Source organism: Furipterus horrens, unplaced genomic scaffold (genome assembly GCF_987537825.1).
Source record: "Furipterus horrens unplaced genomic scaffold, mFurHor1.1.pri manual_scaffold_6, whole genome shotgun sequence".
In the NCBI taxonomy this organism is placed as follows: domain Eukaryota; kingdom Metazoa; phylum Chordata; class Mammalia; order Chiroptera; family Furipteridae; genus Furipterus; species Furipterus horrens.
The window spans coordinates 131,268,147-131,290,690 of record NW_028327176.1 but is presented as its reverse complement, the minus strand read 5'-3'; the positions used below and the strand labels follow the sequence as shown (position 1 = coordinate 131,290,690).

Here is a 22,544-nt window from a genome sequence, read left to right as displayed (position 1 = left end):
TTTTTACTACTGCATACCACTCTTTTTGTGTTCTTTATTATGTTTGTTTCTTCCAAACAAAAAAATAAAAGTAGAAGAATTAAATCTTTTTATCAAAAGCACAGAAACAATCGGGATTATAATTGAGAAGATGTAGGGTTCAGCAGAGATGCTTTGTCCAGAACACACCTATGATCCTGCCTGTCATTCCATAAAGACCCAACCCAGATCCTGCCTCTTCGATAGAGCCTTTCTTGAGTGCCGTGCCCCTGGCAATTTCTCTCTCCCCTAGTGTCTGTGCCAGGTGCTGCAAGATCCTTGAGGTCAGGGATATTTGTCTAGAAAATTATGCCTGTGCCTCACCGGATCATTGAATGCTACCTTTGTTTGGGTTATTGTTAACATTATGGGAAACCCTGGCCCTCTAAATCTTAGCACTCCAGGATTCAGTAAGGTCACCCTGAAGGTCGCCCTAATAATGAAGTACCTCCGTTTAACTGTTCCTGGTGGAAGGTGTCTCAGTACAAACAGGTAATGTTTTAAAACCATGGATAAAGTTTGGTAAGTGTTAATTATAAACAAAAGAGTGGAAGCTGAAAAAGATGGTCAACTGCAGAGACAAGGTCTTGGGATCTTATCATGATAATGACCCTTTGGAAACAAGGTCACCATTCTGGGACCCTGGGGTCTCTGTAAAAAACAAACCAAGAAAGTACAATTAAAAAAAAAAAAAAAAAAAAAAGGTTTGCTTTACTGGATATGGAGAAGTTTCATCCAGTAATAAAATTAATGTAAATTGATTATTTTTCAAAGTGAACTGCATTCTTCTTTGAATATGCAAATATATGGAATAATTTTAAAGGTCGCGAATGTTAAGTATGAGAGGCCCTGCACTGGAATCCATATGGTCTGCAGAGGTGGCTATGATGGTGTGAAGGAGAGAGCTCTGAGACAAGGTTTCATCCCCAGTTCTCTTCTCCTTTCTGTACCAGCTCTGGGATCCAAGGCAGGCTGCCCTCTGTTGTTCTATTTCTTCATCTTTAAAATGAAGGCATTACGTTTTGTGACATCTAATGTAATTTCCAACTGCAAAATTGTTTCTAAGTTATTCTTATTCTAAGAGAGACATGATTTCACTTTCATTTCTATATATCTTTAATTTTAGTCAAATTCACACCTAGAAATAGGTCCATAGAAAAAGATAATGTGATATATATATGTGTGTGTGTGTGTGTGTATATATCGTCGTCGGCAGCCGTCCGTCTCGAGAGACGATGGTGTAGCTTCTTAAGTGTCTATCTGCACCGCTGAGAATGGCTGTGCAGTCCAACTCGGGAGTGACACGGCATCTGTCTCCTCCCGTGTTGAATTGACATCTTGCGATGACGCTGGAGTGTCCTCTCCAGTGGAGCTGAAGCTACAGAGCCTGGGCAGGGTGATATGGAGGGTCTGCTGTTGCCCATGCAGCAGACCCCCCCTCTCTTCGCAGCTGAAGGGTCCAAGGGAAAGACGGAGTCGATACAGCTTGGCTTCAGGTGCGCCGCAGGAGTTGCCGGTGTTGACTACAACGTCAAACCGCCTTAGGGACTCCGGCTCCGGATTTTCTGTCGGGGTTTACTCCCTTAGCCTTTCCCCAGAAGAGGTATGCCGCAAGGCAGCGGAGGTTTTTTGGAGTCAGAGTTTTCCTTCTCTGATGTACCCTGACTGGAAGATCGAACCAGCGACACTTAGCTCGCAGGCCGACGCTCAATCCACTGAGCTAAACCAGCCAGGGTGAGTGTGTGTGTGTGTATATATATATATATATATATATATATATATATATATATATATAACATTTCTATGTATGTATATAAGTTATATACATAGAAATGTTATCAATTATCAATGCTTCCCAGGGTTGGAAGAGTGGTATTTATTATGTCTTTTTATCTCCTGGATTTCTAATAGGATATATGAAATAAAGTTAAAATAAGCTCATCAAACATAGACTGAATTAAATTGTTCTTTTGCCTATTGTTTTTTTGTAGATAGACTTTAATAAATAACCTTGGAAAATCATTTAAAGAGATGAAACACTCTCATTGTTCTAGCTTCTTTGTGAGATGACGACAAGGTTTTATAAAAAAGGATGTTCAATGAACTGTTTGTGAGTGACTTTGAATTCATTTTTCCAGTTTCAGTTCCCTTTTTATGCATATTGTAAACAGCAGAGACACAAGAATTCTCATCTAGGTTATGAGCCAAAACAAATATCAGGTTACACCTGTTTGGCTTACACTACCTTGGAAACGACTGGACTCCATTTTCCTAAGACTAAAGCACTAATTCCCTCTCAGGCAAATAATATAATCAACTCATGATATTTTTTTAATCATCGAATGAGCAACCAACTGGATCTCTTCTTAATCTCCACATCTGTGTCAAGAGGTAAGCTTATGTGTCTTATGATAGGATTTATTTAATAGAAAAATGACATTTCTTGTAATTGGGTACTCATTTCGTCTCTCCAAAATGTTTCCACGAAAGAAGTAATCCTAATTATTACAAACCTAGACATACTACTGTTCAGTTTTGCGCTGCCTCACAGGTGCCCTTTCTGGATAAGCTGCCTGTAAGTAATGTTGCTCATTTACAATGTGTTGTTGACTTGGAGTTTTGGGAGGCTGTGGCCAAGTCAGAATGCTCGGCTTTAGCACAGAGTGGGTGCATGTGAGTGAGTGGGACAATGGGGGCAAAGAGGAGCAGCACAGGATTTTTCAGTGGCCTTTTCTGCATGACTTGAGGCCAACCTTTGCACAGTTCCTAAGAGGTGGTCCTCTAAAAACGACAATGCCCTTATTCATATAGAAAATTAAAATACCAGGCAAGTGGTATATGTGTACATGTTTTAGCCTGTATGTGTATATTCTTGTCTTCTACTCAGCATTGCTCATGGAAACCTCGGTGGTGACAATTTATATTTTTAGTATACTGTTACTTACATGCATAATACTTAAAATTAGGTGTAAATTAATTTTACATCTACAGGCTAATCCTTAGACTTATGGATCTTATGCAACTGTATTTACAAAAGAAAAATCAAATATCACAAGACCACTAAAATTAAAAGTAATTAAAATTTAGTGGACATAAAATGTTTTGCTGAAATTAAATCACTACTTAAGAGATAAGACACTGAGTGCAGAAGCCCAGGCTCCTTGAGTTGGTCCTGCTTAGCCCACCCTGGGCTGGGTAGTGGCTTGTTCTTCCACCACTTGTCTCCACTCAAAGTACTCGCAACTTCGTTCATGCTGCACTCTCAACATGGCTTCATTTGGCTCTCTCTTGAGCACAATCAAGCATGTGTTGTTCCTCATCAGCCCAGATAATTAAGTTCTAAAACTTGGTTCCAATATGATTTTAAATTTAATGTAACTATCCGAGGTCAGCCAACATTTTCTGCAAAGGGTGAGAGAGTAAATACTTTATGCTTTGAGGACCACAGGTACTATCTCTGCTGCAACTGCTCAACTATGTTATTTTAGCATAAAAGCAGCCATAGCTGTTTCCCCCCTTCAAAAAAAACCTTTATTTACAGAACAGGTGGTGAGCTGAATTTGGCCTGAAGGCTATGTAGTTTTCCAAATTCATTTGGGATTTTTTAATAAAATTATTAAACAGTTGAATCAACACTGATGTCAATAATGAAAACTACTGTTGCTATAAACTCAGCATTTGAATTATTTGAGAAAATAGTAATGAATAAACATTTCCTATCAATATTAATATTAGATATGACAGCCAAGTGATATGAAAATTACTTCACCTGATTTTTTTAGCTGAATCTCTTAGTGTGGTCAATAGGAAGAGAAAGTCCCTTGAAAATTATATGAACAATTTATTCTATAGCAAAGACCACAGAAGTTTGAGACTGCATACTTCACCTGAGATTCAAATTTGCTATTTTTTAAGCTAAATGTAGCTAATAAATATTTATGAAACAGCTACTTTATGCTAAGCACTTTGGAGGATACAAACCAAGTAGAAAACATGATCTTCAACTCCAAGCAATACATATGGTTTTGGGGGAGAAATAATCTATATAAGGCTAATTAAGATGTTATATCATCAAATGCAAAAATATGTGCTAAGGCTTAGGGGCTACAAAATCTGAAGAGAGAAAAGTCACAGCTTGGAAGGCTATAAGGAGGAGGCAGGGCAGAGAAGAGGAAGGAGGAGTGTGAGCAACTGCATGGAGATGAGAACCACCTGTGGGCTGGAGATGGGAGACATGGGTAGGTAGAGTGGGAAGGATGAACCATCTGACCTAAGTGGGTGTTGGTGAGTGTTGGTAGGCAAGATGCTGGGGACATATCCCACTTGCTTTCCTTGGAGAGATGAAGCAGGATGGTCTGGAGCTCAAGTCCAGCTAGGAGTTAGAGGAATTGGGGACCCCGAACAGGAATGCTGAGTTTAACGGAGAATGGAGTGACACAATTCAGGTAGAGAGAGGGGCTGGGTACAAGGAGAAGAATGGTTGAGGTTCCCAAGTGTTTCTGGGGAAGTTTCTAAGATCTAGAGAGGCTTCTTCCCATTCATTACTGAATATTGCGCTGTTATTTAAGCACTGGGTGTGCAATAGTGTAAAATCAAGGTACTTGCTTAGGTTGCCAGAAAAAAATATATGTAGATTGCCCAGTTAAATTTAATTTCTGATAAACAATGAATCCTTGTTTAGTATAAGTAACCCCAAATATTGGGTAGCACAATTATACTAGAATATTATTCATTGTTAATATGAAATTCAAATTTAACTGGCTATCCCACATTTTTATTGGCTCCACCTGGCAACACTAGTCTCTTCTGTCATAGAACACACAGTTTATACAGATATTGATCATATAAATAAGTATGGGATTGTAAGTTATAAGTGGCATGAAGGAAGAAAGTCCAACAAAAAAGGCCAAATATAGATTGACAGGGTCAGGGAGGGTCTCTCTGATTTCAGGTGAAGGAACAAGAGCATCACAGATGGCGGGAACAAAGTGGATGTGGGGCCTAATGGAGGAGGTGAAAGAAAAGGAGCATGCCTGGAATTCTGTGCACCTTGGACATGTGCACAATGAAGTTGGACAGACAAGCAAGGGCATCTCTATGCAGGGCTTTGTTATCCAAGGAAGTATATGGCCCCCCTTTTTTTTTCTATCTTAAATGCAATGGAAAGCCCTGTTAGGGTTTTAAGCAGAGAAATGAGCCAATGTAATCTCCATTTTAAATGTTAACCTATCTGGTTATGGAATGGAGAATGAATTGGAAGAAGCCAAGAATGAGAAAAAGGGGAAAGATAAGAAGCTGTTATGATGTACCAGGCAATAGATGAGGGTGGCTTGGCAGGGTAGATGAAAAAAAGTGAGAAGTTTTGGGATATATATTTTGAGGGTAGAAACTTTGAACTTGAATATAGATTGGATGTGGGGTTTGGGGCAGAGAGAAGGTGAAGAACAACTTCTATGTTTCTGGTTTCAACACGAGTGGATACTCGTGTGATTTACTGTACTGGTGTGACTTACTGAGGTAGAGAACAGTGGAGGAGGAGCAGTGTTTTAGGGGGAGGTGGAAAATGGAGTAGGCAATAGCAAGAGTTCACTTTTGGACATTTGAAGTTTATGAGATGACATCCTAGTACAGATGAGAAGGAGGCAGCTGGAGCTCAGAGATGAGAGGTATGGACTGAAAATATATAATTTGGGGGGCCATTGACATGTACACAGAGACAAGGAAGACTTAAAATAGTTCAGCACATGATTATTCTACATGGTAACCTTCCAGAAATATATTAATAGGCTTGATCTGAAAATGTTTATTCAATAAACAGCCTTGTTCAACTATTACAAAAACATACATGCATAAAAGAGTGATAACTGACTTCTTAGAATTTTGTTTTTATTTTCTTCACATCTGATTTTATATGTTCTTCTTGTAAAAAAATTATGGACAACACAGAAAATCATGAAAAAATAAAATCATTTAAGAACTTTTTTATTGATAAGCATTATTAATATTTTGCTATTACTCTTTTTGTCCCTATTTCTATTCCCTATATAAATAGTTCTCCATAATGTTCAGAGTATTTGAACTACTATTGTTCCCTTAAATTCTAAATAGGCTTACTTCCACTCACATTTCGGGGGAACATTTTTGGTAAAAAATTTAAAAAAATATATATATATATATAAAATATATTGATAAAACTAAAACAAAATTTAGCCTTTTAATAATTTTATGCTCACATAAATTACTACTCTCTATTTCCAAAACTTTTTCAACCCAAAACAGAAACTCTGTAACTATTAAGCAATAACTCTCCATTTTTCTTCCTTCCAGTCCCTCCCTGGTAATGTCTATATTCTATCTCTATTAATTTTCTAGATAATTCATATAAGTGGAATCACACAATATTTGTGTGTCTTATTTCACTTACCATAATGCCTTCAAGGGTCATCCTTGCTGTAGCATAGCATATAGCAGAACTTCCTTTTTCTGACTGAATAATTTGGTTTATCCATTCATCTATTGATGTAACTTGTTTCCACCTTTTGGCTATTGAAAATAATGCTGTAACGAACACTGGCATACAAATATCGCTTTGAGTCCCTTAAAAAAATTTTTTTTTGGGTATATATCTAGAAGAGGAATTGCTGGGTCATGTGGTAATTTCCTGTTTAGCTTTCTGAGGAAATGCCAAACTGTTTTTCACAGTGATTACACCATTTTACATTCCCACTAGCTTTGTACAAGGGTTCAAATTTCTCTGGGTTCCAATTTCTCCAACATCCTTGTCAACACTGATTAGTTTACTTTTTAAAAACTATACTCGTCCTAGTAAGTGTGAAGTGGTATTTCATTGTAGTTCTGATTTGCAGTTCCCTAACGACTAATGAGATTGAGATTTTTTTTCATGTGTGGATTGGCCATCTTTGGAGAGATGTTTATTCAGTCAAGTTTGTGCCCATTTTTTGAGTTGTCTTTTGGTGTTGAGTTTTAGGAGTTTATATATATGTTCTGAATATTAAGCCCTTAACAGACATGGGACTTACATATTTTTTCACTTTCTTGGTTGCCATTTTTACTTTCCTGATAATGTTCTTTGATGAACAAGTCTTTAATTTTGATGAAGTCCAATTTATCTATTTTTCTCTTTTGTTGCTCATGTTTTTGGTGTCATATCTAAAAATCCATTACCAAATCCAAGGTCAAAAAGATTTACTACTGTGTGTTCTTTTTAAAGATTTATGGTATTTACTCTTATTGATGCATTTTGAGTTAATTTCTTTTTAATGGTATGAAGTAGGAATCCAGCTTTATATGAAAATCTGACTGTCTCAGCACCTTCTCTCATTTGCACTTTTAATTTATATCAAATGTTTGGCAGAATCTTGCAACTGTCCAAAATTATTCCTGATATTGAAAATATTGAATATTTACTTTCTAAAAGTATTGATTAATCAAATTTTCCAGATTGAATTCCTGTGAAGTTAACTGCTACTTCTTAAGAGAAAGGAGGAAAATCATAGAATTGGTAAGTGGAAACTATTTAAAAATTGGGAGTAATCCTTAGTGATTTGATAAAAGGAATACACCAAAGATCCTTATTAAAATAAGGAGACAACCCAAATTATTAAAATAATTATAAAAAATCTAGCCCTGGCTGGTGTGACTCAGTGGATTGAGGGCCCACCTGTGAACTGAAAGGTCACCAGTTCTATTCACAGTCAGGGTTATGGTTCAGGGTGTGCAAGAGGCAACAATTGAGGTCTCTTTTGCACATCGATGTTTCTCTCCCTCTCTCCCTCCTTTCCCCTGTCTCTAAAATAAATAAATAAAATCATATATATATTTGAGCTAATGACTTCACTGTTTTCAAATGCTTGAAGGGCTATTAAATGGATATTCCTATTTTCCACTTTCACAGGAACAGAGCTAGAGAAAAAAATATATATTTAATTTTCAATTGGAAACACTTTACTTTGAAGTCAAGGTTTTCATGACAAATAATAGCATAATAATAATGCTTATTGAGCACCTACCACGTGTCAAACTCTGTTTTGAGCTCCATTAGATAGGTACTATTATCACAGATAAACTTGGACTTGAACTCAAGTTCAGCACTGTGCCCAGGCTCATCTGCTATGCTAAACCAGCTCTGTTAAAAGTGAACTAGCATTAGAACACTCCCCACCCTGAGAAAAACCATTGCCTCTCCATCAGCAGAGAATTTCAAAAATAGGTTGGACATTTATCAGTCAAATGAAATCCATAATCCTGACACATTGGATGGCATCAGTCTTTGAATTCTGTCCAAATATCCCCACCTTTTTAAACTGTTTTTCTTTTATCAAACCAGTCTGCATCTGCTTTACCTTCCTCCCTGCTCTAAAATGTCCGACAGAGTACCTGAAAATGTTTTGTAACATTACAAAAATATCCACTTGAGTAATATGGACAAATGCCCAATGACATATGTCATAGGGAAACATAATACCTTTTATTCTTTTATAATCTTTGGGGCTTTAATAAATCATGGAGACATTGACCTTTTAGGTGGATTTGAGAATCCTTTTTATTTAATAGTTTTGTTTGTGTCCTGAAACCAATGACACTGAAGAACTTATTTGCTATTGAATAGAGAGCATTGTGTACGTTTGTTTTCTCTAAAAATAGCTCTTATCCTTCATACATCTCCTCAGGGTTCTAGTGTATGGGCTTGCTACATATTGTTCCCTCAGTAAGAAATAATACAATGTGCTCTGAAAGTGTCCTTTTATAACAATAGCCTCATTTTCTTAACCACCTGGATCCCCTCACAACCGTTTCCATAATACTCTTTTAACTGAGTCTGTAAGGAAAGAAAGATGTAATTATTTTTGTAATAGGAAACAGGACCAGAATGGCAAGGTTTACACCTGAGACATCACAAAGTATATTAGTGACAAACCGGGAGCTCCAACCCACATCTTCTGCTTAAGCAGTTTTCAGCTAGATTTTGCTTTATTTCTGCAGGGTACATTTGGAAACATCTGGAGATATTGCTGGTTGTCACAAACAGGGGTAGGAGGTGATGATACAGGCATCTAGCTGGTAGCAGCCAGGGATGCTGCTAAACACCCTACAATGCACAGGACAGTTGCAAAAAGAATTATCCAGCCCAAAATGTCAATGGTACCACTGTTGAGAAACTCTGTTTTAAAATAGTGGAATTACTTTGTGAGGTATGTTATTGGCCACTGAGCTGCACAACTGTGCAATAATGTTGAAGGTGGACTGTGGTTAAAAAAAATTGCATCACAGTCTGTCACTTCTACCTAGCCTTCATTTCTTTCTTCCCAGGTGTCAGACTTTTTCATAATCTGATGGTTTTCCAAGCTATAAGCTAAAAGGATTTGTTTGAAAGGGGGTTAGTGTGTGAGGGATGACCAACCAAATTCCCAATTAAACTGGGCATGGGATCAATTATATCTATGGACTAGGTGTATCATCTCCTTATATGAAAGTGAGCATATCCTATGGGATTCTTGCAATAACGTAGACAGTTGAGTGTATCTCCATAACCCCATAATCAACTAAGACAGTAGACATACATGATCAATGGAATGGAAATAGATGAAACACGATGAAATTGTTTTCTTTTGCAGAATTTTGCCGTCTTTCGAGCCTAAGCCGTGAGTTGGATGTTCCTCAGAGACCTCCTAAGTGGAGTGAATAAATACCCAACTGGGATTGGGCGGATCTGGCTGGCTGTTGTGTTCATCTTCCGTTTGCTGGTCTACATGGTGGCAGCAGAACATGTGTGGAAAAATGAGCAGAAAGAGTTTGAATGCAACATTAGACAACCTGGTTGTGAAAATGTGTGTTTTGACTACTTCTTCCCCATCTCCCAGATCAGACTTTGGGCCTTACAACTTATCATAGTCTCCACGCCTTTGCTTCTGGTTGTTCTACATATAGCCTATCGTGAAGGTAGAGAGAAAAGGCACAGGAAGAAACTATATGTTAGCCTAGATACAATGGATGGGGGCCTGTGGTACACCTACCTTATCAGCCTCATTGTTAAAATTGGTTTTGAAATTGGCTTCCTGGTTTTATTTTACAAGCTGTACGATGGCTACAGTGTTCCTTACCTTATTAAGTGTGATCTGAAGCCTTGTCCCAACACTGTGGAATGCTTCATGTCCAAGCCCACTGAGAAAACCATCTTCATCCTCTTCATGGTGATTACCTCATGCCTATGCATTGTGTTGAATTTAATCGAAGTGAGCTTTTTGGTTCTCAAGTGCCTTATGAAGTGCTCTCCCCCAAAATACTCAAAAAGGCTCAAGTCCTCAGTGTGTGAGTGCCCCAACCTTAGGTTTGTTGAATGTGGTGAGACAGGAGCCCCTCTACTACTCCAGAATCACCATTCAGCCTCCACCACAGGCACTCCCCAGCCAAGTGAAACAAAGCTTCCTTGCAACACACAAGGTTAAACAACGAAAATCTGCGTCTTTCCTAAGCAAGACCCACTAGGCTGGATTGGAAAAAAGGGGGTGCCAGCCTTAAAGTAATTTGGGAGGAATTTAAAGTGTTTTCAATATGTGCTTAGTTATGTACACCAGACAGAGGTCTCATTGTTTTCTTGCAGGGTTCATGTGGGTACGCGAATGGTGTTTGAATAGTTGACTGCAAATTAGTCTGAAGAAATCCAACTAACATCATCCTCCTAAGTGCTTAGAACTGTATAGTGGAAAATATAGAAAGTGACATTGCTGACAAATGTGATGGCTTCCAGCTGCGATTAAGGCACTGGTAGTCTCCAGAGTGGTGGCAAAGGCTCCACTCACACAGTCCTACCCAATATTTGAAGAGAAAGACTATGGTGAGGGTGGGGGGCAGCTAATCAGGGGCACACAGAAGTGTATCCAGTGAGAAGGCCCAGCCTGGGGAAAAGACCACAGAGCCCATTACTGAAGTTTATGTGTCCCTGGATATAAGTGGATGAGGGGACAGGGAAAAGGAGCCATCATTTATAGGTCTCCATGTTAAATACATTTTACTGGGGGATATCCCACTTAAGCCTGAACTAACAGACATCTGAAAGGGTCACCCTAGAGTCCTGATAGAAGGCAGGTTCCACAGAAAAAAGCACATTGATAGGGAGTGGGGGAGGATCCAGGAAAAGAATATGCCCATTGAACCCTTCTCTTTAACCATGGAACTTTAAAATACTTTGTAAGTTTCCACATTATTGGACCATTTTATTATATAATCAGGAATTTGCACTGTATCATATAATATGCCACAGGTTTCCTTCAATTTATTAGTACATCTCCCCTCCCTCTAGAATAATTATGTACTATGCTGTTAGTTTCCTTTTTAAAAAATCTCTTTGGATTTAATATTCTAACCTATGTGCATTTCTCCAGAATAAGAGTGAAGTAGTTTTGCAGTGTCACTTGGCTGTTATTTATAGCTTCGCTCGGCTGCACTGAGTATGATGATTCTGTAAAAGAAACCAGTTCTGACCAGTTTAGAACAGGATTTGCAATCCTGCTTGGTAAAGATAGGTCAGAAATCATTTTTAAACAAAAACTCAGTGCATAAAAATGTAATTTTAACTAAAATCAATTATGTCTTCAATGGCCTGTACCCTTTAGTGTAAAATGTCTCACTACAATTCATGCATAATGATGGTCCTTTGTGTTATTATGTAGTCTGCAGACCATGTCACCAAGAGTGGTCATAATATATCCTAAAGACTGTGTCCTTGACAACTGGGAGGAAGGTTAACTTTGTCATATTTTTCCCTTCCTTCAGTAGTCCAGACCACTGCTGGACTCATAAGCATGCATTCATACACTTTACCATTTTACATAAAAACATCCTGCCTTCACAAATGCAGGTAACCACTGAAGGACTTAAAGGAATATCTTTTGACAGTTAAAGAGGTTTAAGGATTTTGAAGCCCTGATCATGACGTGAAATCTAGAAAATAGGATTTTAGTGCACAGAACTGGAATGCAGACAAGGGAATTTTCCAGTCTGAGGATGGGTTTGCTGCCAAAAATGTTCTTGGGAAGCTCATCTTCTTCACATCAGTTATGACAACAAGCTCTGCAAGCAAAGATTGGTTGAATATGTACATTCCTTGCTTTTCCACTTTGCACAGAGAGAAGACTGAAAGGTAATGGGAGCAAGGGATGCGAATGAAGTTGTTTAGACAGAAAGGGGAATATTTTCCCCTATAAGTTTAATTTACAAAATGAATTTTCTGTAAGAACATTCTGGAGGCTGTCTTGGTGTAAGTGAAAACCCAAAGTATTTGAGAGAAAGTTGGCAGTTAAATTTTGCCATCTTAATTCTGATTCTTATCAATAAATTAATATTTATTGAACAATGACGGAAAGAAGTCAGACCCTGTATTATGCACCATTAGAGGTACATGATTATTGATTTCCACTTTCATTAAGAAGCATGGAGGTGAAGATGGGGTGGAGTACCTTACACCTGCATCCTGTATTTATGTGTTTGCTTCACTTGACCTCTTTATATCTTTCTGGAGCTCAGAAAACAGAGTAACCTTAGAGATGAAGAAAGACCCCAAGTCAGTCACTTTTTTCAGGAATATATATCTAAGAAAAGCATAGTTAACAATTGGTCTTCCTTAAACCATTTTGTCACTACATCAGGCTTCCCCAATCACTAAACAGACATCTTCCTAATTTTGTTCATTTCTGATTTTCAGTAATTTTGACTCCCCAGCACGAGCCCCTCAAATCTTTTTGGTTACAGGCCTTGCCCCTGGCCAGAGGGTTTCTTCTAATTGGAGTTAGAGGGAAATTTTTTTCAAGTACTTGGACAAAAAGAGCCTAGGTCTGCAGGTGACTATGGCTCCAGTCTTCTGGAGGAAATCAAGCCAATGTCCTTCAGACAGACAGATTGCAAAGATAAGAGGGTAGGGGAAAAGGCAAAGACCTGAGAATGTTTGAATACCTCAATTGACACTGCTTCTACTCCTATCCTTTCTGTTTAGTTACATTCTTGCTTCAGCTGGTTTAAATTGGGGTTCTGTGTCTTGCAACTGAGTCCTAATAAAATCATATCCTTTGTAACTTTCCTTCTTGTATAATAGAAAAAAGATGTAGGATGCTTCTCTCATACTTAGCCTTTCCTTTTGCGGCATTGAGCATACTTTTACAAGTATGTACATATAGGATGTTTGTGTAAATTGGGGGAAGATGTGGAAGGATCGCGAGATTGATTACAGTAAAAGGAGAGATGAACATTTTAGAAATATGTTGTTTCACGTTATTTTTGTTTTTAAAAACTTAATGAAGAAAATAAAGCCATTAAAAAGTCTAAAGTGCCTCCTCTCCTTTTTCTAGCTCATATCCCATCATATGCATGTAACACTTTCTTTAAATAGTGATGCCAATATATTCCTAGGTTACATTTTATTGTATTTATATATTTAATACTGTATAAACCACAAAAAGGATTTCACAGCTCTGTAAAAAATTGGTGAGGAAAGAATGAGGCAATGGTGGAGCACATGGAGGCAAAAAAATGTCAGCATTTGACTTAATTTTATAACAAAAGCCCAAGGAAGATGTACTGAAAGAGACCTTCCAGAAGCACTTTAATATAAAATTGAGTCTTTTTCCAAATTAAATCTTCCTCCAGCTGTGAAAGACACTAGTGATTATGGGAAGTCCGAGAATTTTCCACAGACCTATCATGATTTCAATATGTCAGAGAATCTAATAAAAACAAGTCTCATTCTGAGATCATGAACATTATCTTTTAAAATACTACAATGGACTTCTAGTCAAAATGGTGGCATCGGTAAATATGGCCTGTCTCCTCACACAACTACATCAAAATTACAACTAAATTATAGAACCACCACCACTCAGAACCATCAGAAATTGAGTTGAATGAAAGCCCAATAACTACGGAATTAAAAATATCACACCCACGCATGTGGGGCAGAAACGCAGAATGGGCTGGTCCCACATCCACTTGTGGTGGATAAAAATGAGAGAGGAGTGAGGCGTCAAGCCCTATACTAGGCCCCCCAACCTAGGGTTCCAATGACAGGAAGATAAGTTCCTGTAACTTCTGGCTGAAAAAACCAGCAGGGATTGAGTTGGTAGAAGAAACTTCTGGAGTCCCAAGCAGCTCCTCTTAAATAATCCACACATGGACTTACTGAGATTCACTCTGTCTAAGCTCCAGCACCAGGGTAGCAGCTTGAAAGTCACCAGTGGCATACAGGTAGGAACTGAAGTATCTAGCATCAAGGTGAGAGCTGAGGGACAGCTTTCTCCCAGACAGAAAGGGCAGAGGCCATTGTTCCTTTTCTAAACCCTCCCCCCACAGAGCTACAAATCTGGCAGTTGGGGGTAATAACCGAGACTCCATCAACCTGGCTACCACTGTTTGCTCTGCCCTAGAGATCCCCTGAGATACTGCTCCACCCAACTTACAGGCTCACCCAAGCTGTTAATAAACTTTTTCATATGAATGGCTGGTCTTGACTCATGCTCCACAACTACCTAAATCCTCTCAAACATGGGTCCCCAGCTCCTGTACCTCTTGCTAAGTGGCCCTAGGCCTGAAACTAGCAGCAGCCAGTCTTGATTCACAGGTTGGCTTTGCCTGGGAACCTCCAAGCCCAGCACAAGTAGCACCATCTCAGATTCCTTTATATAGCCCAAGCAGGGTGGCCCCGGGCAAAACACACATGGGGGCTGACCTTGGTCTGTACCACCCAGGAAACCCCAGAGCCTGCACACCCAGTGGACAGCAACAGATCACATTGGAGCACCACCACCCTGCCCCTGGACAGCTGATCCTCCACAGAGAGTAGAGGTTGGTGATCAGTGGCCACAGCCAGTCTTTGCAGCTGACTGGCCTGGGTAAATCCCACCCACTGATCTGTCAAAAACAATCAAGGCTCAACTACAAGGGGAGGGCATACTCAGCCCACACAAAAAGCTAATCTCGAGTACTCAGCTTGGGTGATAGGGAAGGCTTTGCCACTGGACCCTATAAGACACCTATTACAATACACCATGCTACCAAGACAGGGAATCATATCAGTTCTACCTAATACATAGAAACAAACACAGGGATGTTGCCAAAATGAGAAGATAAAGAAACAAGGCTCAAATGAAAGAACAGATCAAAACTCCAGATAAAGAACTAAACAAAAGGGAGATAAGCAACCTATTGATGCAGAGTTCAAAACACTATTTATAAGGATGCTCAAAGAAGTTAGTGAGGACCTCAAAAGCATAAAAAAGATCCAGTCAGAAATGAAGGATAAGCTTCTTGAAATAAAGAACAATTTACAAGAAAAAGCAGTAGAGTGGATGAAGCCGAGAATCAGGTCAATGATTTAGAACATAAGAAAGCAAAGAACAACCAATGAGAACAACAAGAAGAAAAAAGAATTAATAACAAAAACAAAAACAAGGATACAGTAAGCAGCCTCTGGGACAACTTCAAGTGGTCCAACATTCGCATCAAAAGGGTGCCAGAAGGAAAAGAGAAAGAGCAAGAAATATTGAAATCTATTTTAAAAGGTAATGAAAGAAAACTTCCCTTATTTGGTGAAGGAAATAGACCTGCAATACAGGAAGCACAGAGTCCCAAACAATATGGCTGCAAAGAGTTCCACTCCAACACACATCATAATTAAAATGCCAAAAGTTAAAAAGAAAATCTTAAAAGCAGCACGAGAAAAGCAGTTAGTTACCTAGAGGGGAGGTGCCGTAAGACTGTCAGCTGATTTCTCAAAAAAATCTTTGCAGGCTAGAAGGGATTCGCAAGAAATATTCAAAGTCATGAAAAGCAGGGCCCTACAGCCAAGCTTGCTCTGCTCAGCAAAACTATCAGTTAGAATCACAGGGCAGATAAAGAGCTTCCCAAACAAGAAAAAACTAAAGGAGTTCATCATCACCAAACCATTATTATATGAAATGTTAAACGGACTTATTTAAGAAAAGATAAAAACTATAAATAATAAAATGGCAATAAATAGATTCAATCAACAATTGAATCTAAAAAACAAACTAAGCAGACAAGAACAGAGGCAGAATCATGGACAGAGAGAGGATTTCAATGGTAGGGGAATGAGTGAAGAGGTGAGGGGTACAAATAGGTAGTTACAGAATAGCCATGGGGATGTAAAGTACAGTACAGGAAATTGAGTAGCCAAAGAACTTTTACGCATGACCCATGGACATGAACAATGGTGCGTGAATTACCTGAGGAAGTAGGGGGTGCCCAGTAGAGGGCGGCAAAGGGGAAAAATTGGGACAACTATAATAGCATAATAAAATATAATTAAAAAAATAAAATACTAAAATACACCATATATCCTGTTTGAAAGCAAAGTGAATGAGTTTTGGATGTTATCCAAATAGCTCAACATTCCCATCTACTTAGAGGTAAAGTATCAGGTCCTTCCCCAGCTATGGAGATTTAATTTTCTATTAAAAAGGGAGAAAAAAATGTTGTTCAAAGAAAATATATGTAACTTGTTAATTTTTTAATCTTAATATTTCCAGACATTAATGCCTCTCATCTGAGTAGATACACACAGAATGGTATGAAATTGGTGATGAACTTACTTGTCTATACAGAATAATATAAAGTTGAGGAAGTGGACTCCAGATCCCTATCCTTCAGTCAAAAATCACTGTGCAGTAGATTGGGCCCAGAGGAGACAAATATTAAGCAACACAACTTCCATGTTTTTGTTGTAAAATGTCATTAATTGATCATCAATCTCATTACTAAAAGGAATATTAATAACTAGGTTAGCAAGTGCTTTCAGTTTTAAAGCATTTATCTCAAAGGAAAGTAAATGTAGTAACTTGAGATCTGACTTTCTGTGGAAGATTAGCAAAGATGAAAAACCAATCTTTTTAGTGAAGGTTGCTCCTAATTACATTAATTTGATGATGACATGAGAAACTACTGACTGTGCCTAAGGGCAAAGATCTTGTCTCATTCAACTCTTTGTACCTTTGTATCCCCACAACTTAGGGCTGTGTACTTAGGAGCTCAACCTTTCTTGGAAAAAATACTTGGGTTCCTCTTGCCTCTTCCATTTTTTGTGTACCCAGTATTTACTCCTCTTCAGCTAACAGAACTCTGATTTCATTGGGGATTGCAATGTGCCCCACTAAAAACACATTTCCAAGTCTCCTCTGCATGCAGAGGTAACAGTGTAATTACCTTCATATCAAAACCACCAGATTCATTCATGCTTTAAGAAATGCCTGAATCTTTTCACTCCTCCACTCCTTCCTGCCCAAGACATCAGCCAGAGCTGCAGTGAACATCTACCATGAAGGAACTTTGAGGATGGAATCTAGACCTATGAATGAAGCAGCAGAAACCCCTGGGGGACTTTGATGCCATTATGAAATTGCCGTATCAGCCCTGAACCACCTAGCTCCGTGATTTTGTTTTGGTTGTTATGTTAGAGAAAACTTAATTCTTACCCGATGTAAGTCATTTCCTTGTTAGTCTCTTACTTGTAGCTGAAAACAGTTAGTGACTTGTAAGACACAGAAGGAATATCTACTAGAGACAAAAGAAATGACCAGGATATTGGATGGCATAAACAAAACAATGATTAAAAGTCTCAATAGAATTTTGTTCATACCAAGTCAGGTAAAATGGAACAAGTAGTCATTCTGCATCAATATTTAAAATCAACATGAGACTAGGATTATTAGTTCACGACATACAATCCTTGGAGTTTTAGCAGTCCATCATCTTAACATGAACAAAGCATAGTATGAAACTATAGGGAAAAAAAGTAATTTAATCCTGTTAGTAGACATTTGTGTGCAGACCATTAGAAATGATTTTCACAACACTTGAAACACAAATAGCTTTTTGTTTTCCAAGGTTACAGAACTAAAACCAATGGCTGAAAATCAAACAGATAAAGATTCTTACCTAATATCGAAATGTCCTATTAAACTGAACTGCCTCACAATAAAGTAATTTATTGATAAGGCAGTGAGATCCCTAACACTGAAAGAGATAATCAAGAATATTCCTAGCTGACAGAAGGGTGGGGAGAGGAGAGGCTGGATGAAAGGTGAAGAGATCAGCTGAAAACCTATATATGCATAACTCAGACACAGACTAGTGTGGTGATGGCCAGAGGAAAAGAGGGGTGGGGGCTGGGTGGAGGCAGGCAAAGGGGAGGAAATACAGGTGGCTATAACAGTGTAAACAATAAAAATTTGTTTAAAAAAAAGAATATTCCTAGATTATATGGGAGGTATAGCTAGATGATCTCCAAATTTCCTTGTAATTCTTCAAGATCCTATGATTTTCATATCTAAACAATATACTGGGTAATAGCAAAATGAGATCTTGTATCAGCTATATCACTATATAAACCTGATACCACAGGAAGATATCTGATAGAGAACACCTTAAAAAAATTTCATGTACAAAAACAAGACACCTCATTACAATAAACAATTTATAGGCAGTTCCACTGAACTGAATTTATCTTCTTTAAAATTGTGACATTATAATAACATGTAAGGTACTTATTTGGATAATTTCATTCTCCTCTTCCACACATTGAGAAATCTTCATTTCATTTCAAGGCTTGGATCAAATATTTCTACTAAAGAGCAAACCTTTGATGTAAAATAGGGATAAATAACACATAGGTTTGTTGGAGATTAAAATGAGACGGTCCATGCAAAGCACTGGCATACAAAGGTTATTTTAAAATGTTAGTTATTGCCCTGGCTGGGTAGTTCAATCGGTTAAGACCAAAATCCCAATATGCCAAGGTTGCAGGTTCCATCCCCGGTCAGGGCACATATGAGAATCAACCAATGAATGCACAAATAAGTGGAACAACAAATCAATGTTTCTCTCTCCCTTCTTCTCTAAAATCAATAAATAAGAAAAAAAAAAAAGATGTCATCTCATTTAAAAAGTTATTGTAATTCACAATTTTTAAAACTACTTCAATAACCATTCAGCTAGATTACAAGTATTCAAAACTATAAATGACCACCACATATTAGCCCCCACCCACTATAAATAAAAAATGTAATTTTTTCTTCAATTTCCAGACCTAGGCTATACACGCATTTCCAGAGCTAGCTTGCCATCTTGTGGCCTCGTACTCCTGTGCAGCTCAGTATCTGAGCACCACATATGTGAAGGCCTATGAAACTGATGAGCTTTATATATACTCAGAAGTCCAATTTTAAACTTCTTTATATGCAGCATGTGAGTTAACTGCATCTCCAATTTCACTCCCAGACCAACTTTCTTCCAGCAAAGGCTGACAAACCTTATGTCAGAAAGACAGATGCTGGCTAGCTACAAGTGAATTATCTAATTTTAAAAATATGCTTTGTGAGACAAGTGCTCAAAAAAACATCCAAATATTTATTGAATAGAACATTTATACATATTTCCTGAAAAGGAGTGTATTTAACTTGTTTGGTGAAGCCAATGTAAACACAGCCTCTTATAAAGATGGGAAAGCAAGGTAGTAACAGGATTGAAATGTAGATTTTACTAAGTCCAAATGCTGACACGACCTTTCTTCCCACTCTGACAAGATTATAAATCTAGAACAATGTGTGCTTACTCTACTGAAGGTATACACACACAGCACTGTGACTGTTTTCCTTCAAGCAGTATTCTAAGGATTGTTAGCCCAAGAACACATGGATTTCTTAGGTGAGCCAGATGTATGAATAAAAGCTCTGTGACAAAAAACTCCAATGCCAGCTACTTCCCTTCTATGATTGAGAATGAGTTGACATGTAAAGCAATGTCTGACACATAATTACTTGTTAAATATTATATAGTGTCTTTCCTAGAGAGGACCAATTGAGTCTTGGGCCTCCCAAGCCTCACTTCCAGGATCTTGGAGCTCTGCTCTGTAACTGCTACTCCAATGAGCATCCAATACAATATATCAGACTTGAAGGCTCTGCTGGGTCACGTCTGACCTTCACTTCAATGCTGTACTTCTGAGAAAAGCAGCCTAATATGTCATAGCTTAGTCAATGAAATGTAAAAAAAAAAAGCAAACCCACACATAGGTAGGCCATCAGAAATGCTGGGTTCCAGCCCAGTTTTAAAAATTCAGATTTTCTGTCATTGTTAGAGCTATCTAACATCTATCCATCTATCTACCTGTCTACCCACCTATCATCTAAATACACAACGAAAAGGCCAGTGATTACACACAACCATGACTTTGTGTCGGAAAGGCCCACACCATTATCACGCAGAATGTTCTGGATATTTCACTTCTGGTAAAGCAGCTGTTTGTTGCCTTTCATACTTCTGGCTCATCTACTTTAACTGGGAGCTAGTGTGGAAGCAAGATTTTAATGGGATAAACAAATTGCTTCAGTTTCTCATTTTACACTGATAACAAAGTAAACTAACAATTTAAAAAACTTTGAAGTATGACATCAACGTATGACATGAAATGTAAAAGAACTTACAACTTGACCTTAGTTACTAAGTATATCGCACTGTTTCTCATATTTGCAATGGGAACTTCTCCATATAATCCTGACACTTCTCACCCTAATCCTTCTGCTTTAAAATGGCACTACTCTCAATAGGCAGGACAGAAGACTTGTTTTGTAGGTTAACTGGTGCCAACCCAATGTCCTGTAATTATCTATAAAATGGGCTTCTTAATTTTCCTGTTCTCATGGTGCATGGGTTGAGAATTACACTTTAAATAGCATTAATAAGAACACCCCACAGCCAACATGGGATTATAAAATTTCTTTTGAGGGCATATATACTTGAGTGAAAACTTTGTAGTACTACGGTTTTAAGTAGCCGTAAGTAGATTTAGTAAGTAATTCAAAGTTAGTTTTAATTTCAAATAAATGTGATTTCTTCTTAGCTAGGTAGGCTTTTTAGAGTTAGAGGTAGCAAACAAGAACTACTAAAATGACTTTGTTTGAACAGTTGGACTGAATTGATTCCAAGTGTATTGGGAATAGGTGATTGATTCCTGGTATAGTCCATTCCCCTTCCCATCCTTGGTGTCTAAGCATTGGTGAACATCCTGAAGCATCCATATAAAAGGGGCTACTTTGACTTGGCAAAGGGCGAGGAGCACTCACCTTAAGACAACTCATAGGTACCTGTTTCCACTGAGGAACTGCCTGGTGTGATCTGCTCCTGAATAGTTTAAAACCCACCAGTGTTCTCAAAAGCCCAGTGACTTCTTGAACACCTCACTTCTATAGAGGGATGTAGCACATGAGGGCTTATTGTTATCACGGATGCCCCATTCTCCTCCAACTTACCTGGGGGAAAGGACTATTTAAAGGATCCAGGTGTGGCAGCACTAAAGCCTGTGTAAGTGCAGCTTCCTAGTAGTGAACATTCTTTTGCCATGCCCATAGTTGTTTGGGGTAACTAAGAACCTGGTAGCTAAGATTGCAGCAAATCAACCTCTGACTACAAGTTTCAATTATAGTGCTTCCAATACACAACTAGACTAGAGTGCATAGAGGCTGGTCAGAATTCATTCAATCTCTCTGCAATTGTTTCTCAGTTCCTTTTCCCTTAGCTTCTTTGGTTTAAGAGTACATAACTGCATTAAGTATCTGTAGTAGTGAGCCCTTTGTTCTTCTGTGCTCCCTACCTTCATAAACAGTCACCTCTTTCATGGCTCTAGAAGTTCAATTATCTACAAATTATCTCCTAAAAACCTCCGCTGCCTTGCGGCATACCTCTTCAGGGGAAAGGCTAAGGGAGTAAACCCCGACAGAAAATCCGGAGCCGGAGTCCCTAAGGCGGTTTGACGTTGTAGTCAACACCGGCAACTCCTGCGGCGCACCTGAAGCCAAGCTGTATTGACTCCGTCTTTCCCTTGGACCCTTCAGCTGCGAAGAGAGGGGGGGGTCTGCTGCATGGGCAACAGCAGACCCTCCATATCACTCTGCCCAGGCTCTGTAGCTTCAGCTTCACTGGAGAGGACACTCCAGCGTCATCGCAAGATGTCGATTCAACACGGGAGGAGACAGATACCGTGTCACTCCCGAGTCGGACTGCACAGCCATTCTCGGCGGTGCAGATAGACTCTTAAGAAGCTACACCATCATCTCTCGAGACGGACGGCTGCCGACGGATCTCCTAATACTGTTTTCTAATCCCCTGCAGAGAATTTTCTTCAGTAACCACAATTTTTACAGCACTATTGCAGGTCAAGACACCTAGCCATCCATCACCTCATTTGGCTGCCTATGCTCTCCAAATCAAGGTATGCACAAGTGCCGATTCGGTTTACCTGGCTCCAACTCTCAGCTGTCACATACCTTTCCTCATTTTACAAGGGTAAGAGTACCTAAGTCTTAGGGTTGATTTACAAATATATGGAAATATGAGGAAGTTCTTAGGCCAGGGAAAGCTATACACAGCAGATTCCTGTTAGACTGTAGCTTTGGTCTTGAAGTATTCAAAGTTTATCTTTCCTCTTGGCCACTAAATATGACCTTCTA

General features: G+C 38.6%; 1 protein-coding gene across 1 annotated transcript; it reads left to right on the top strand.

Annotated features, from left to right (window-relative positions):
• Positions 1 to 9,686: 9,686 nt before the first annotated feature.
• Positions 9,687 to 10,401, top strand: GJB7 (gap junction protein beta 7). The gene is given in 2 exon segments (XM_090279646.1): positions 9,687 to 10,320; positions 10,323 to 10,401. Coding segments are annotated over 2 exon segments (660 nt in total). The 5' UTR covers positions 9,687 to 9,689; the 3' UTR covers positions 10,352 to 10,401.
• Positions 10,402 to 22,544: the final 12,143 nt, after the last annotated feature.